This window comes from Vipera ursinii (assembly GCF_947247035.1).
Source record: "Vipera ursinii genome assembly, chromosome: Z".
Taxonomy (NCBI): Eukaryota; Metazoa; Chordata; class Lepidosauria; order Squamata; family Viperidae; genus Vipera; species Vipera ursinii.
Genome location: NC_139517.1, coordinates 45,804,385 through 45,820,821, shown reverse-complemented (window position 1 = coordinate 45,820,821; position 16,437 = coordinate 45,804,385). Strand labels below are relative to the sequence as shown.

Genomic DNA, 16,437 nt, shown 5'->3' with positions numbered 1-16,437 from the left:
ATTAGGGCTTTTGCCCTGCCCCCCAAGCGGCATTATTACACAGTCAGCTTATTGCCCCCAACAATCTGGGTCCTCATTTTACCTACCTCAGAAGGATGGAAGGCTGAGTCAACCTTGAGCCTGGTGGGACTCGAACCTGCACTAATTGCAGGCAGCTGGTGTTACTTAAGGAGGCATTAGCCCACTGCTCCACCAAGGCTATTTTTAATGCGGGGGACTATTGTACAAATAGTGTGCTCCACTACTGAAGTATTGCTTGGTCTAGAAAAATCTGTTTCTATGCAGTCTCACAATAATTCTTCAATTAAATTTTATTTAAAAGGGGAAGAAAAGGAAACATGCAAAAGAGTTCTTTTTAGCAAAGGAGTTAAAAGTACAGAAGGGACGCGGTGCCTCAGTGGGTTAGGACGCTGAGCTTATCGATCAGAAGGTCAGCAGTTTGGCGGGTCGAATCCCGAGTGCCGCGTAACAGAGTGAGCGCCTGTTACTCGTCCCAGCTTCTGCCAACCTAGCAATTCGAAAGCACGTAAAAATGCAAGTAGAAAAATAGGGACCACTACAGTGGGAAGGTAACAACGTTCTGTGTGCCTTTGGCATCCAGTCATGCCAGCCACATGACCATGGAGACGTCCTCGGACAAGCGCTGGCTCTTTGGCTTTGAAACGGAGATGAGCACCAGCCCCTAGAATCGGAAACAACTAGCACGCATGTGCGGGGGAACCTTTACCTTTTACCTAAAAGTACAGAGCTATTCAAGATATTGGCAGAATTTGAAAACAACCTGTAATAAAACAAATATACAAGAAAATTTACAGATTTTTTTTTTGCTGAAAATGGAAAAAAAATGAACTTGGGATTTATGGGTTTAATAATAACCCAGGAAAGAAAGGAGCTATAATGAAACCTTAGAGAGAGGATAAAAAATATAAAATACAAAAAACATAAAATTGCTATGCGGATCAAAAACCACTCTTATTTTTTTTCTTTTCCCTGTTTTCTTTCATTTTCTTTCTTATTTTCTATTGCTTTCTTTTTTATTTAAATTTGTAGTGCTTTACTTTACAAAGAACTCATTTAATAAAAAATGAAAAGTATGCGAGATAATGACTGAGCAGATCACAACATGCTATTGATTTGTTACTAATAAAGAAGTAACTGGTGTAAACAGGTGTCAACTTATAAAACACACACTGAGCTTCAGTAAAGGCAATAATAATCAAAGATGATACATTTGATTTAAAAATAAGCTCAACATACTTCTAGATAACTGATTTTTTAAATTTTACTTTCTCAAGGACTTTTTTTTCTGCAACAGGTTTATCTCTGACTCAGTTATCCCTGGGTGTCAGTAGCAGATTTGCTGGTTTTCTTCTTAGCCTCCATTTCCAATCTCTTTTTTCTCTAGCAGAAATGGAGTTTAAGTAATCTGATTTTGCAGGTAGGCCAAGGCATGCCATTGTTCCTTTTACAAGTATAGATTCATTGTCTGAGCTGAATTAATGTGGATTGAAACAAATATGTTTGCTGTCAATGAAGGTAGTATTGGAGTTGACTGACTCATTCACATGTATCCCTTTTAAAAGATTATGGGGTTAGCTAAATACTGCTCTGTCTGCTAGGATGCCCATGCTAAGAACTGATCCTTAACACAACATACAGGTAGTCCTTTGACTTATGACTCTAATGGAACCTTCCCATTACAGTTATAAGTCATTATGGTTAAAAGAGGGTCACCTATATGACCAATTTGATTTCATGACCATTTTTTGCAGTGATCATTAAGGCAGTCACTGTCATAAAGTGACCACTGTGGTTATAAAGCAAACCATTGATCACTATGGGGCATTTTTGCTACGCACAGTCACTCATGCGCTCGTGACCTCCCGTTTAGACTACTGCAATGCTCTCTACATGGGGCTGCCCTTGAGGACCATTTGCTCTTGTTTATTTTTATATCTTGAAACAAAGATGTATGTATATTTTGCATCCTGTGTTTCTTATTCACTATAAAACCTGTATCAATTAACTATGAAACAAATGCACAAAAACAGTATGGATTGAATTAGTAAAAACTGTCATCACTGTGATTTTTTAATAAGCAAAATAATGATGCTAGATATTAGATGGAAATCCTTAGGAGCCTATGCATATCTGGGTATCACCATGGTTAAATGCACTGGGACTTATTTTTCAGTAAATATGCATAGGATTGTCATTTAAGTTGTTAAATGTTACTTAGGAAAAATATTATTTAAATAAAAAAATACTTTCATTTAAACCATACACCAAATGGTTAGTTAGTATTATATCAGAAATAACTTTCAAGAAAATGTATTTTTCTTTGGTATGGAACCAAAAGTATATATTACATAAAATCTGCAGTCTTTTTCTACAAATATTTCATTAAATGCTTGAAGTATCTCAGAATGTATTTATATTATCAGTCTGTATAAAATTCTTGATATATTTTGAATGTATTTTAGTCTACCTTGTCTTTATTTATTATAATTTTTTTCACTAATTCTTCCCTTTTAGACAATAAAAAGATGGCTATATCAAAAGATTTTTAAACCTTCTTTAAAGTGAACACATTTTAGAAACTGGAAGATTATCTTTGTAACTAGATTTTTTTAAAAAACTGTAATATGAAGGATGCTTATAAATAAAAATATCAACAATATGTAAAGCACAAAATCCAAAAGCTTAACAACTGAATTCACAGATTAAACTTTAATGTTCAATCTTAGTGTTATTTGAATTCAACAACTGTATTTTATATCATGTTTTACAGGTTAGTAAAAATTCACAGCACAGGTTCGCCTGATGCGCCAGTTGTGACCCTATCTGGACCGAGATGCTTTACATACGGTCACTCATGCACTCGTCACCTCCCGTGTAGATTACTGCAATGCTCTCTACATGGGGCTGCCCTTGAAGACCATCCGGAGGCTTTAGCTGGTGCAGAATGCGGCCACGCGGGTTGTGATGGGAGCATCCTGATACTCCCATATTACACCCCTCCTGCGCGAGCTGCATTGGTTACCAGTTGCCCTTGGGTGAGATTCAAGGTGCTGGTTCTTACCTATAAAGCCCTACATGGCTTAAGCCCGGGATATTTGCAGGACCGTCTGCTGCCAGGAACGATTTCCCATCTCCCTGTGTGCTCGCACAGAGAGGGCCTCCTCAGGGTGCCGTTGGCCAGACAATGTCGGCTGGCAACCCCCAGGGGGAGGGCCTTCTCTGTTGGAGCACCTACTTTGTAGAATCAGCTCCCCCAGGAGCTCCGGATGGCCCCAGACCTTCGGTCCTTTCGTCGTGACCTTAAGACATATCTTTTCCAACAGGCCGACCTGGACTGATGATAATGGGGTTTTAATTATGATTTTAAATGTTTTTATTGGTTTTAGTGGGACTTTGACATAATTTAATTCTTTTTTAATATTTGTATTTATTGTATTTTATTGTTGTTAGCCGCCCTGAGTCCTTCGGGAGATAGGGCGGCATACAAGTCTCATTATAAATAAAATAAGGTCCCCCAAACCTCATTTTTGTAGACCCTGAAGTTCTTCAAGACTGTACCACCAATATTTAGAGCTGAATAGTAAATAATTTTTGGTGATATGGTTTTTCCCCTTTTTACAAATAATATAGAAATAAGTGCCCATATTTTGCATTGAGCATTTCCACAAAACAGTAAAAAGCTCCCCAAAGTGGGTTGTACAATGCAAATCTGTTTGCTGCCTTATAACCATATCATGTCACTGCTTGAAATTCTCAAAAATTATGGCTCTGACCACGAAAAGGTCACCCACATTGGTTTAATGCATTGTTATTTCTTCAGAAAACTATGATTAAATTATAGCTTAGTGCAATGTGAAAACCAGGTCAGGAATAAAAGATGTATCTTAAGTTTGTAAATTTTTGATCATTGTTTTTACAGAGAAGAGGTTTTAGAGATATAGCTAAAATGTTGTTTCAGGTGATATTTTTTTCAGTAGGAATTGATCACTAAGTGGGCTACGCAGCACAAGGCAAAAGGATGTTTTAGAGAGAATGGCGGCACATATATAACAACTTTCTACAACTTCATAAACCAGATGTAAATTTTCTTGAGTGTATAGCAGCTGCAGAGGGGGACACGATCCTGGAGAAAAAATATATATATAGCTGCTTTAAGGAATTGCACAGATGCTATATTTTCACCTGCATGTGCTTCAAAGCATCCTAGCTGAAACTCTGCACAAGCCTTGTGTGTTAATATCTAAGAAATGAAATCACACAGCCGCTGTATGACTAAATAATCCTGTCATAACTAAGTGAAACTGACATAGATGAAATACTGTAGTAACATCTGTGTAAATTACTCCTATGTTAAATGGCACCCCTGCAATTTTTGTTACTACTGATAAAGTCATAGTTTAAAGCTGAATGGATCGAAGAAAGCAGAATGATGTCAATATCCCACAATTTACTCTTGAAAGTGCTTGTTTTAGTAAAAAAAGATATTGGTAAGCATGCTAGTCTTGCTTGATAATATGTAGATTAGTGTAGAAGTTAATAGAAACCTTCACAAGGTTACCTGCCCGTCTTTCAGTTCCAAATGCAACAGAAAATGAAGGAGCTGGGTGATCTAGCAGGTAAAAAAAAATCCCACTGTGGCAACATATAAAACAAACATTAAGATTGTTCTGCAAGTATGAAGTCACAGGTGAACCTTGTTGCTGAAAAGCTTAATATACCATATATTCTACCACCTGTACAAGATCTTGCTATTGTCATTACAGAGTGCTATGTTTACATGTTGAGTACTGACTTCTGCTATAAGATTTTTGTAGAATAATTAACAGCTAATTTCTCTATAGAGAAGAGAAACTAATACAATGTATGGCAGATTCCATCACTTATTCTAAAAGACATTCAAATACTAAATAATACACAGTTTAGATGTGAAATAATCTTCTTAATAATAAGGAAACAAAAACAACATCCTAACTGGTAACTGAGTTTTATATTTCCTATTAATCTTTATCCTCTAGTTCCAATTAATACTTTTCTTATAACTATTTACACAATTAATTTATTAGGCAATTAAACCTCTTCTCTGTTTGAAAGCATAATATAGCAAACATATATCCCTTTTGTCCAATGTTTAATGATCAGGATCATCTGACTTTTAATTGTTACGTGTTATTAAATCAATGCAATAAATCAATTGAAATGAAAAATAATACTGTTTTACAGATAATCCTTGATTTATGACCATTCATTCAGCAACTGACTTAAGTGGCTTTGGGTGCATGAAGCCTCAGGCTCAGAGATTTTGTCATCCTTAGTTCAGAAGGAGTTTATTTATTTATTTATTTATTTATTTATTTATTTATTTATTTGTGTTTGTTTGTTTGTTTGTTTTATATACCGCCCTTCTCCCAAAGGACTCAGGGCGGTGTACAGAGCAAGGTAAGTATACAATAAAGCAATAGTAAAACAACTGAAACCCCAAAATCTATCAGGCCAGGCCGGCTTGCTGGAATAGGTAGGTTTTTAAGTCACGCCGGAAGGTGCGAAGGTCGGGGCCATCCGGATTTCGGCTGGCAAGCAGTTCCAAAGGGTTGGCACACCCACCGAGAATGCTCTCCCCCTGGGGGCCACCAGCCGGCATTCTCTGACCGGTGGCACCCTGAGGAGGCCCTCTCTGTGAGAGCGGACAGGACGGAGGGGTGTTGACGCTGGCAGTAGGTGCTCCCATAGGTAATCCGGACCCATGCCATGCACAACCCTATTCACACGCACTTCACAGCTTGGGGGTTCTCCTGGATTCATGTCTCCTGCTAAAAGAGGATGGCCCATATTATATCTCTGCTCTGTGAACTTCACTGGCTACTGGTCTGTTTTCTAGTGCAGTTCAAGGTGTTGGTTATGACCTTTAAAACCCTTAATGTCATAGGTCTAAGCTACCTGATGAACCGTCTTGTTACACTAGCACAAGCCTATCCTACTCGTGCTGGCAGAAAGGGCCTACTGTGGATCCTGATGGTCAAAGAACTATTGACTGTTGGAATACAAAAGAAGAGCCTTCTGTGCTGCAGCGCCCACCCTTTGGAACATCTTGCCCTCCAGGGCAATATGCTCCCACCCTCCTATCCGTCTGCAAGAGCCTGAAGACCTGGCTCTGCTGACTGGGCTGGAGACCAAATGGGGGAGTTCTGTGCTAGTGGTGGATGCTGGATTGATGGCTGACTCTACCTCCCGCTCCCTTCTCGCTGATTTCCACCCATCCACTTTTTTGGTTATCATATTGATGCATTCTGATTGTTTTCTTTTCCATTGTTTATTTTATTGTTCTATTTTACTTCAGTTTTGTTTAAACTGTTATCATTTCTCCCTTTTTATTGTTGTAAGCCGCTTACAGTAGCCCCATGGAGAGATAAGTGGTAACTAAATTTAACAATAATCTGGCTGACTGTGCAACAAACCAGAACTGTTCAAAATTACAACAGCACTGAACAAAGGGGCATAAAATCCCCTCCTGAAGTTCCAACTGTCACAATTCTCTTGTGGTCATGTGACAAAATTTGGGACACTTGACAGCCTACCCACCCTTATGACCACAGGAGCGCTGCAATTTCTCTCCATGAGTTGAGAGGCTTTTACCTGCTAGGCCCATCAGCACATCAGTCTGCCCCCTGTCCCACCACTCCCCAAGGCCTAAATCTTTTCTCTGCCCAGCTATCTGGTTTCACTTGCCTTCCCTTTCTATGCAACTGCTGACAAGTGCACCCAGCAAATGCAAGGTATGCCAACTGCAGAAAGCTAGCCAACACAATGTGTCCAGAGATAAAAAAGAGGCTCATAATATTGCAAGGGCTGGTGCTGGCTAGCTTTCTGCAGTAGATGTACATCTCACTGGCTGGGGATTCTTGTCAGCAGCTACCTGAAAAGAGAAGGGAAGTGGGTCTGCACAACTGGATGATGAGAAGTCCCAAGCCTTCCAAGAAAGTGGTGTGGTGGGGGAAAAGCCCCAAGAGTTCTGGGAAAGGTGGGTGGGAGGGTGCCCCATTTGCTGATGGGATTGCTGACTCAGGACTCCCGACCCATAATGGACTCCCACACACCAGAAGGCATAGCTGGCCAAGACCTCCTGGCCTGCAACAGGTTTTGCATACTAATGGGTCTAGTTGGCTGAGGCCTTCTGGTCTATAGCAGGTTTCTGAACGATGGGAACTGGCCTCCCAGAGCCTCTCCCACCTCAAGGCACCCCTGTGCAGTTGTTTAACTACTGCAACAGGGGAAGTTGGAGTTGCAGTTGTTGAATGAGATGGTCACATTGGCACCTAGTTTAACAACTGCAACTGTCTTATGACCCAAATTGTGGGCTCAATTGTTCTTTTAAGACTATCTGTATCAGTTCATTCTCTATTATCATACAGAAATTGTAAATGTACATACAGTTATTCCTACCTCTTTAAATAATCTCATTTTCAGCACAAAATGTTCTGTTCAGGTTTTTCATATTATTTGAGAGACATTTTATATAAAATCAATTTACAGTTTTTTACTTTAATTCCATAAAAAAGAAATAGGTTAAATGAAGATTATACTTTTTTGAAACAGAAAAAGAAATGAAATAGTTCCGAAAACTCTTAGATATATATCTCAAGCCACTACACTTGTGGGTACATATTGTTATTAATAATTTTGAAATTAGCTTTACGTTTTCCTAAGTACCAGTATAGTACTAAATTTTGCTGTTAATCACCTTGGAAAGAATGTAATTCTTACGCCCTTGTGTCTGCATGGACGGAGACATTTATGGTGGTCTGTTATTGATGGCAAATGGCTTTAGAGCTTCTGATACTAAGCCTTGCTCATGAACCATTGTCTGAATGTTCTCACAGCCAAAGAAAATGATAGTATTAAAGTAACTCTCATATCCTGAATTGTCCTATTAGTTACCTTGGAAGCTGCTATTACAGCAGCTGTGGCTGCAACATTTAGCCCCCGTTTCCCAAAATGCACCAGGGCATCATAGCTGCGATCTTTTGCTTGGACTAAGCAATCATCTATTTCCTGTCAAAAAGAAAAAAAATCCACAATCAAACTCAAAAGAGTTCAAATAATTTTTTCTTTCTCCTACTTATCAAAGAGAAGATATTTCCATGCCCGCTCTGCATACTTTTTGGTCCCCTTCTCAAAGAGATCACAGTGATAGATCAAAACAATTTAAACAGGGTATGGTTTATGTAATCGTCCATCTTCCTCATTGATATAACAATTATATGAGAAGGGTTGTCATCGCTTTATCATAAAAGAAATATTGAAACTTGGGAAACTGAAGTTTTTTCCATTCCACTTTCAGGATGATGTCTAAGTCATAATTTCTTAGGTTTGGGCTTAACATGTTACATGAACCTAACAACTGTAGCTTGGTGATCGTGCTTTACTGCTTAATATATCAATCTACTTAGAGAAATAAAATGAATAATTACTAAGCTTTCCCTATTCATGTGTTCTTTTTAATAGAAAAATAGGGATATAAACTTACAGTGTAGGTCCTAATTAGAGTGATAAGTAAAAAAAAATATCAAAGCTATTTTAGATCCTTTTTTTTTTTAATTATTAAATTTATTATTTAAAAACATTGGACACAGTACCAGCGAGCTGACAAACCTTTTTGTCTACAATGTTTAAATATATATATATATATATACATGTATATATGTACATCAAAAATACACTTAAATACACTTAGATTACAAATCGGTGAAATACCACAATATTTAAAACAGTGAGCTAGTCTGTAAAACCTAATAGAGACCTTTCTTTTTATCCATCCAAAGATACAATTTGTTCCAAATTCTATAATAGTCTGATTGATCTTTATTCTTTAATTCCAAAGTTAATTTGTCCATTTCAGCGCAATCCCAAATTTTCCTAATAACCTCTTTTTGTCCTGGGATCTCATTCTTTTTCCATTTTTGCGCAAATGATATTCTAGCTGCTGTGATAATATGGATCGTTAAGTATAGCACATCTTTAGGATATTTCTCTTTCGTGATTCCCAACAAGAAAAGTTCTGGACTAAACTCCAGATCTTGTTTCAATATTTCTTTCAGCCAAATCCAAATCATTCTCCAAAATTTTTGTGTTTTACTGCAAGACCACCACGTGTGGAAGTATGTGCCTATCTCTTCAGAACACTTCCAACATTTGGGAGATGCTGTTGTGTACATTTTTGCTAAGCGGGCTGGGGGAAGATGCCATCGGTAAAACATTTTAAATAAATTTTCTTTATACGATGAGGCCAGTGTTATCCTTTTATTCCTATCCCAAATTGTTTGCCAAGTATCTAGGTCGATGTTATGTCCTAAATTGTTAGCCCAGATCAACATGGGGTCTTTCACTTGCTCTTCAAACAGCTTATATCCCAAAAGTAATTTATAAAAATTCCTTATTTGTTTAGAGTCCGGTCCCAATAATATTTTGTCCAATGCTGTTTCAGAGGTATATATCCCCCATTCATTTTTATCCTTCCTAAATCTCGATTGGATTTGTAAGTAGGCCCACCAATCGAGTTTTATACCTTGTAATTCTAGTTCATTCCTAAGTTTCAATTCCCCCTCCTCATTCAGAATATCCTTGTATGAGATTATGTTACCCAAATCAAACAGATTTGGGTAAACTATCGCTTCAAGGGTGGATAGCCAGACCGGTATTTTGGTGTAAATGTGAGATCTAATTTTTTTCCAAGTATTGAGTAGCGCTTGCCTGATCCGGTGTCTTTGAAAATGCGAGAAAAGACCTTGTTTCTCCGTCCATAGGAAAGCATGCCAGCCATATTGCAAATCGTGACCCTCTAAAGTTAATAGTCTTCTATTTCTCAAGATTACTCATTCTCTAATCCAGCTCAGGGCCGCGGCGTGGTAATATAATTCCCAGTCTGGCAATCCAAAACCCCCATTTTCCTTCGTGTCTTGTAAATATTTCAATTTAATTCTTGGTTTTTTCCCCTGCCAAATAAAATTTAGTGATAATTTATCCAAATTTCGAAAAAATTTAGAGTCGAGTTGAATTGAGATATTCTGAAACAGAAACAGGATTTTAGGCAGAATATTCATCTTAATGACAGCGATTCTTCCCAATAATGAGAGTTTTAGGTTTCCCCATCTTTCCAGGTCACCTTTTATTTGATTCACTACACTATCATAATTATCCTTTTTGAGTGAAGTGCATCTAGCCGTAATGTTAATCCCTAAATATTTTATTTTCTTGACTATTTCTATATCCGTGATTTCGGCCAGATTACCTTTTTGTTTATTGGTCATATTTTTAACAATCATCTTGGTCTTATTTCTATTTATTCGCAGTCCGGCAACCTCACCATATTTAGATAATTCTTCCAATAGCTTTGGTCCCGTCTGACATGGATCCTCCATAATAAAAACTAGATCGTCCGCGAAAGCTTGCAATTTAAAGGTTTCCTTTTTAATGGTTAATCCTTTTATCTTTGGGTCGTTTCTTATAGTTCTCATTAATACTTCAAGAGTCAATATAAACAGCAACGGTGATAAGGGGCAGCCTTGCCGTGTTCCCTTTTGAATTTGAAACTTGCTAGATGCTTCCCCATTAATAATTATTTTTGCTTCCTGATTGTCATAAATTGCCCTAATTATATTTATAAATTTTTCTCCCATATTCATAAAGCTAAGCTGTTGGCACAAAAAAGACCATTTAACATTGTCAAATGCCTTTTGGGCGTCTAAGAAAAGTAATGCCATCTGTTGTTCGCTATGTAATTCATAGTACTCCAATGTATCTAATATTATTCTAATGTTGTGCTTAGTGTGTCTCTTAGCGAGAAAACCATTTTGATCTGCGTGTATGAAATCATTCAGAAATCGTTTCAATCGTTCCGCTATAATTGATGTAAATATCTTGTAGTCCGAGTTAAGAAGTGATATGGGTCTGTAATTTTGGATTAATGTATGGTCTGTGTTATCTTTCGGAATAAGGGTTATGTTTGCCTCTAGCCAAGATTTAGGCGTCCTTGCGTCTTCTAATACTGCGTTAAATACCTCCACTAGGGGTTGAGCTAGGATATTTTGTAATTCTTTATAAATCTCTGATGGAAGACCGTCGGGTCCCGATGCTTTATTATTCTTTTGTGCATTAATAGCTTTTATCACCTCAGATAGTCGAATTTCCTCGTTTAACATATTTCTGGTATCTTCTGTGACCTTAGGTAGTTTGGCTCTTTGAAAATATTCCTCCATTTTCTCCACACTTGCCTGGCTATCTTCTTTGTATAAACGTTCATAAAATTCCTGGGCTATAATTTTTTTTTTTTCCTCCTGGTGGAATATTCTCCCTTCCTCATCTCGTAGTTCGTGAATCCAGTTTTTCCCCTTTTGTTTTCCCAATTTGTATGCGAGCCACCGGCCCGGTTTATTTGCATTTTCAAAAAAATTTTGTTTCGTGTTTCTCAATTGTTGTGCCAATTTCTCTTTGTCTAGAATGTTAAGTTTGTGTTTAATCAGATCCATAGATTGCTTGATATTCTCTTTTTGTGGATCTTGTTGGAGTGTAACTTCTAAGCTCTTATATTCCTCTTCTAATCTTTCCCGTTGTTGTCTTTTCCCCTTGTTTTTATATACCATATATGCCCTCGCTACCCCTCTCATCATTGCCTTAGCTGTATCCCAATTGTTTTGTACTGAGGTGTCTATAGCTTTATTTTCCTTAAAGAAAAAACTTAGTTCTCTCTCCATCTTAGATTTGACAAGTATCTCGGGAGCAACTAAGCCTAGCGCTGGCAAAAAGGCAGCAGCACAGGGACAGGGGATGGCCTCAAGTCCCTCCAATCAGAAATCTATAGAGGATATGCTGCAAAGGGAAAGATCTAACTCGAATTCCTTTAAAGATTTACATGCCCTTTTGCAAAACCTACACGAGGTAATGGCCAAAAACCACGAGGAGATGAAGAGAGAAATAGGCCAAATAAGAAACGACACTGGTGAATTAAAGGGGAAAATCCAAGCGATAGATGATAAATTTGAAGGGATTCAACAGCAATTAGTCAAAAATGAACAAAGACTTCAAGATATGGAAGCTAGAATGGAAAAAGAGGAAAAGAGAGTAGATGATTTAAATGAAACACTCCTTCAGGCTAATAAGGAATTAGAAACAACAGTCATTTTTCTGGAAGCAGAAAAGGCTGCTCATTATCTACGCTTCCAGAACGTTCAAGAAAAAAGAGGGGAAGATCTGTTGGTCATGATGGCAGAACTGATGGCAAAGGCACTCGGTGTAGGGAAGGAGGAAATGCTGGCGGAAATTGATGAAACATACAGGGTCCAAACTAATTATGCGAGAAGGCACAACCTCCCAAAAGAAGTACATGTAAGGTTAGTTAAAAAATCAATTCGGGATGAGCTTCTGCATAGATCTAGAGAGGAACCATTAGAATTTCGGGGCCAACCAATCACCATCCTTAAACAGATACCTAAAAGGATGAGGGATCTGAGACGCGGCTATCAATTCTTAACATCCAAACTAATAAGAGAAAATGTAAACTTTAGATGGCTAACTCCAGAGGGTATTCTTGTTACGTGGCAGGATAGAAGGCATAGACTGGACACGATAGAGAAGGCAGAAGATTTTTACAAACGCCACTTCCATAGCCAAGAGGAAGTAGATTTAGAAGATCAAGATGGAAGGGAGGTAAGAGAAAGAGATACAATACGTGTGGCAATGGATGGGAAGATCTTAGCTACAGAGGATAGAAGGAACAAATCCGGTGAGTTAACAGAGAAACATGGAACTAGAGACAAGGAAGAGAGAGAGCCCCGAATCACGAGATCCACAAAAACCAGAAATAAGTAAGATGAAGGGAGGTGAGTGTAGTATTATGTCTGTGAATATTAATGGATTGAATTCGCCAGTGAAAAGGCGGAAATTTTTTAATAGGCTTATTCACCAACAATTGGATATCGTGGCAATACAAGAAGTCCATATAAAGGAACAACAAAAATATTTGTTAGTACAACCAAGAATAGGGAACCTATTCGTTTCCCTAGACCGACACAAGAAAAAGAGAGGAGTGGCACTATATGTAAACCCAAAATTGACTGCAAAACAAATTTATAACGATAAAGAGGGTAGAATACTGATAGTCGAGGTTATAATAAATCACAGGAAGGTCATGATGGTAGAGATATATGCTCCAAACCATAACCAAGAACAATTTTTCAAAACACTTCACAATAAGATATGTAGCATTGATTATGAGGAGATTTGTTTAATAGGAGATTTTAATGCTATCCTAGATATAAATTTGGATTATATGGGAAAGACGCTTAGGAAAAAGAAGAGAAGAACTCTACCGAGATCTTTTCTTAACTTGGCTGAGGAACTAAATATCCAAGATGTCTGGAGGGAAAGAAATCGTAAGGCTAGACAATATACATATTACTCCAACCGACATAACTCATGGTCTAGAATAGACATGGTATGGATGACGAAAGAAATTAGTTCAGAAATAGACGAGGTACATATAGCGACAGGTACTTGGGCAGATCACAATCCTATTAAACTTATCTGGAAAGGTTCCAAAAAAATATCCAGATGGACGCTTCAAAGAGCAATTTTAAAAGCTATTTTAGATCCTTAGGGAACACCTGACTCCAATACAGATACTCAGAAGTTTCTTAACACTCAGTCTGAAGAAGAATAATCCACAAATTATACCCCAGAGGCAAGTATGATATAAAAGTGTTGTAGATAAATTATTTTCCAAAAGGATGGGTATATAGATCATGGCAAGCCACCACTTGTTTAACCATTGTCTGATAACTAAATTTAATTAGCTGAATTCACAAAATACACTAAGCCAAAACAAAACCAGCAATTTATTTAGCCTTAAGATGCTAACTTTTGCAACCTCTGTTTGCTGGTGACAAATGGAGGAAGACTATTACTGTTCTGTCAACGTGGAGATTGCTGAATTAAAAGGAATGAAGGATAATAAAGGGGTACATGAGCTCTTGTTAGTCCTTTCCATTTTGGAAGTGTCATAGTGTATTGATTGTAACTCCCATAATTCCCATCTGGATAGGAATTAAAGAAGCTGTTAGCCCAATGTAATATAACTGAAAAATACCAGGTTGGAAAAATTTGCATTAAAAACCTATTTCTCATATGAACTGTTCTGAAAAACTTGCAATTTTTTTTCCAATAGCTGAGATCAACTGCTTTTTTTTACTGATTTGTAAAAACAAGTCAATCAAGAAAAAAGTAACACTTACTGAAACAAAACCTTTCTGAAAGGAATGCAAAAAGTGTAAGTAATATTATACAATCAGTAGTGCTATCCAACAACTAATTCAATAGTTATCACTCAGTTTGATGTGGATAACTAATGGTTAATGGTGTCACAGCCTAAAATATTCATAAGCTAATCTAAATTTATGAGAAATAATATCACTGACCTTTTCTTTTGAAGATAAAGTTGGGTGTACAAATTTCCTATATAGAAGACTGGAGCCCTTTGTGTACGGAGACAATAGCCAAGCTACAAAGGCTATTTTGAGTTCATAATAAAATGGGAACCTACAGACAAAGAAAAGAATATATTTTGGTGTTCTTTTCAAATCAAGTTCCCTGGAAATTTTTAAAATTTACCAATAAAGTAAATTTATAAATGTTTGAATGTGTGCATTGATGCTAAGCCACACTCACACATAAATCTCAGGTAAAATGTAACTTTTTTAAATATGAATAGGAAAGTCTGGAAGATTTATCAATGCTTCTTGTCATTCTTGAGAGTTTATATTGCATTCTAGGGCTATAGTTTTTCTTCTTTGATATGACTTTTAGAAATTCCTATAATGCTCCTTTTTCAGGTTGATAGTTGCTTTAGGATATTGGCATCCAAAAATATTTCTCCTTGCATTTTGGCTTTTGCTAATGTCTTTAAGTGCATCTTCATGCATAACATGAGCCAGGAGTCCTGCTCACAAACCCATGTCCAATGCCTCCACTAATAAAGTGAAGAAGATCACAACAGGTAATCTATCCTCCTTTCTGTTTGAGAATGCTATGTGAAGTCTCACTGTTCATTCATTTCTAAGTACAGTAAAAGGTAAAGGTTCCTCCGCACATGCGTGCTAGTCGTTTCCACCTCTAGGGGCTGGTGCTCATCTCCATTTCAAAGCCGAAGAGCCAGCGCTTGTCCGAGGACGTCTCCGTGGTCATGTGGCTGGCATGATTAGACGCCAAAGGCGCATGGAACGCTGTTAATTTCCCACCATAGTGATCCCTATTTTTCTACTTGCATTTTTACATGCTTTCAAACTGCTAGGTTGGCAGAAGCTGGGAAGAGTAACAGGCACTCACTCTGTTACGCAGCACTCGGGATTCAACCCGCCAAACTGCCGACCTCCTGATTGACAAGCTCAGCGTCCTAACCCATCCTAGTTGTCCCTTGAAAACTTGCACAAATATTCAGTCCAGACTAAAGCACAAAACCTGTTTCAAGATGGTAGCAATATTCAGTTCCACATTTCTTGCAGGAAAAAAGTTCTAGGAGAGCAAAAGCAAACAAAGTATCTCATATATCCTGATGTTCAGTGAAGCAAAGGCAATTGTGCAAGATTACAGTGAGCTGAATCCTTGGCCCTCAAATGTCACCTGAGTACTGATAACAAAAAGCAAGAAATTATAGGTTCAGTTTCACCTTTCTCACAATTCCACCAGTAGATGTACTGTTGTACATCTCATAAAGTTTGTCTGTTTATAAAATTTATTGGCCACCCTTCTTACCACAGGGTAATTCTGAGTGGCTTAAATATGCATATTAAAAATGACATGCAAGATATTCATGCCTGATAATTCCTTCTGCTTTTTACTCTAAGATTCCTGTCCTTATCTTGCTTCCTACAACCCCATTCTCATCTTCATATTCTTCTTGTATCTTCTTCTGTTTAGGACTTTCCCAGGACCAATTTCAATATATGAAACAAGCAGCCATTTCTAAATTCCCGGGAATTTAGAAACATTCTCCTTGCTCTAGTTATGTTTTAGTATATCTGCATTCAAAGACATACATCTATGTTGTGTTTATCTGCAGAAAAATTCAGGATTCAACCATTTTGCAAACTCAGACATACTTAATTTGAACAATGAGGCACATCTACCTCCTTCCCTCGGATCCTTCTCAACCTCTCTCACCTACCTGCCCCTTTAAAATGTGGAAGGTTTTTTTTATTATCTTATATGCTTTTTATTATTGTATATGCTTTCATTCGTGAGAACATGTTTCTTCTTCTTTTGCTTGCCTATTTTAAGACAAATATTATTGTTGTCCAACCCCAAAAGATTTTATTGGTATCTTCCCCATATACGTACCAGATTTCATAACATACATCCTCCAAAGAATTGCAG

The 16,437-nt window shown here is 37.5% G+C and overlaps 1 protein-coding gene across 4 annotated transcripts in view; it reads right to left on the bottom strand.

Moving 5' to 3' along the window:
• The window catches only part of LOC310650383 (receptor expression-enhancing protein 1), a 62,766-nt gene that overhangs the window by 20,360 nt on the left and 25,969 nt on the right, over nt 1-16,437 (bottom strand). For all 4 annotated transcript variants that reach the window (XR_014494359.1, XM_083379319.1, XM_083379317.1 and 1 more), the window contains exons 4-5: nt 14,484-14,604; nt 7,954-8,067 (exon numbers count right to left, since the gene is read on the bottom strand). Coding sequence is in view for 3 of the 4 variants with exons in the window: in XM_083379319.1 (XP_083235445.1) it covers nt 7,954-8,067; nt 14,484-14,604 (235 nt within the window). In the remaining variant the exon portion in view is untranslated. The remainder of the gene's footprint in view (nt 1-7,953; nt 8,068-14,483; nt 14,605-16,437) is intronic.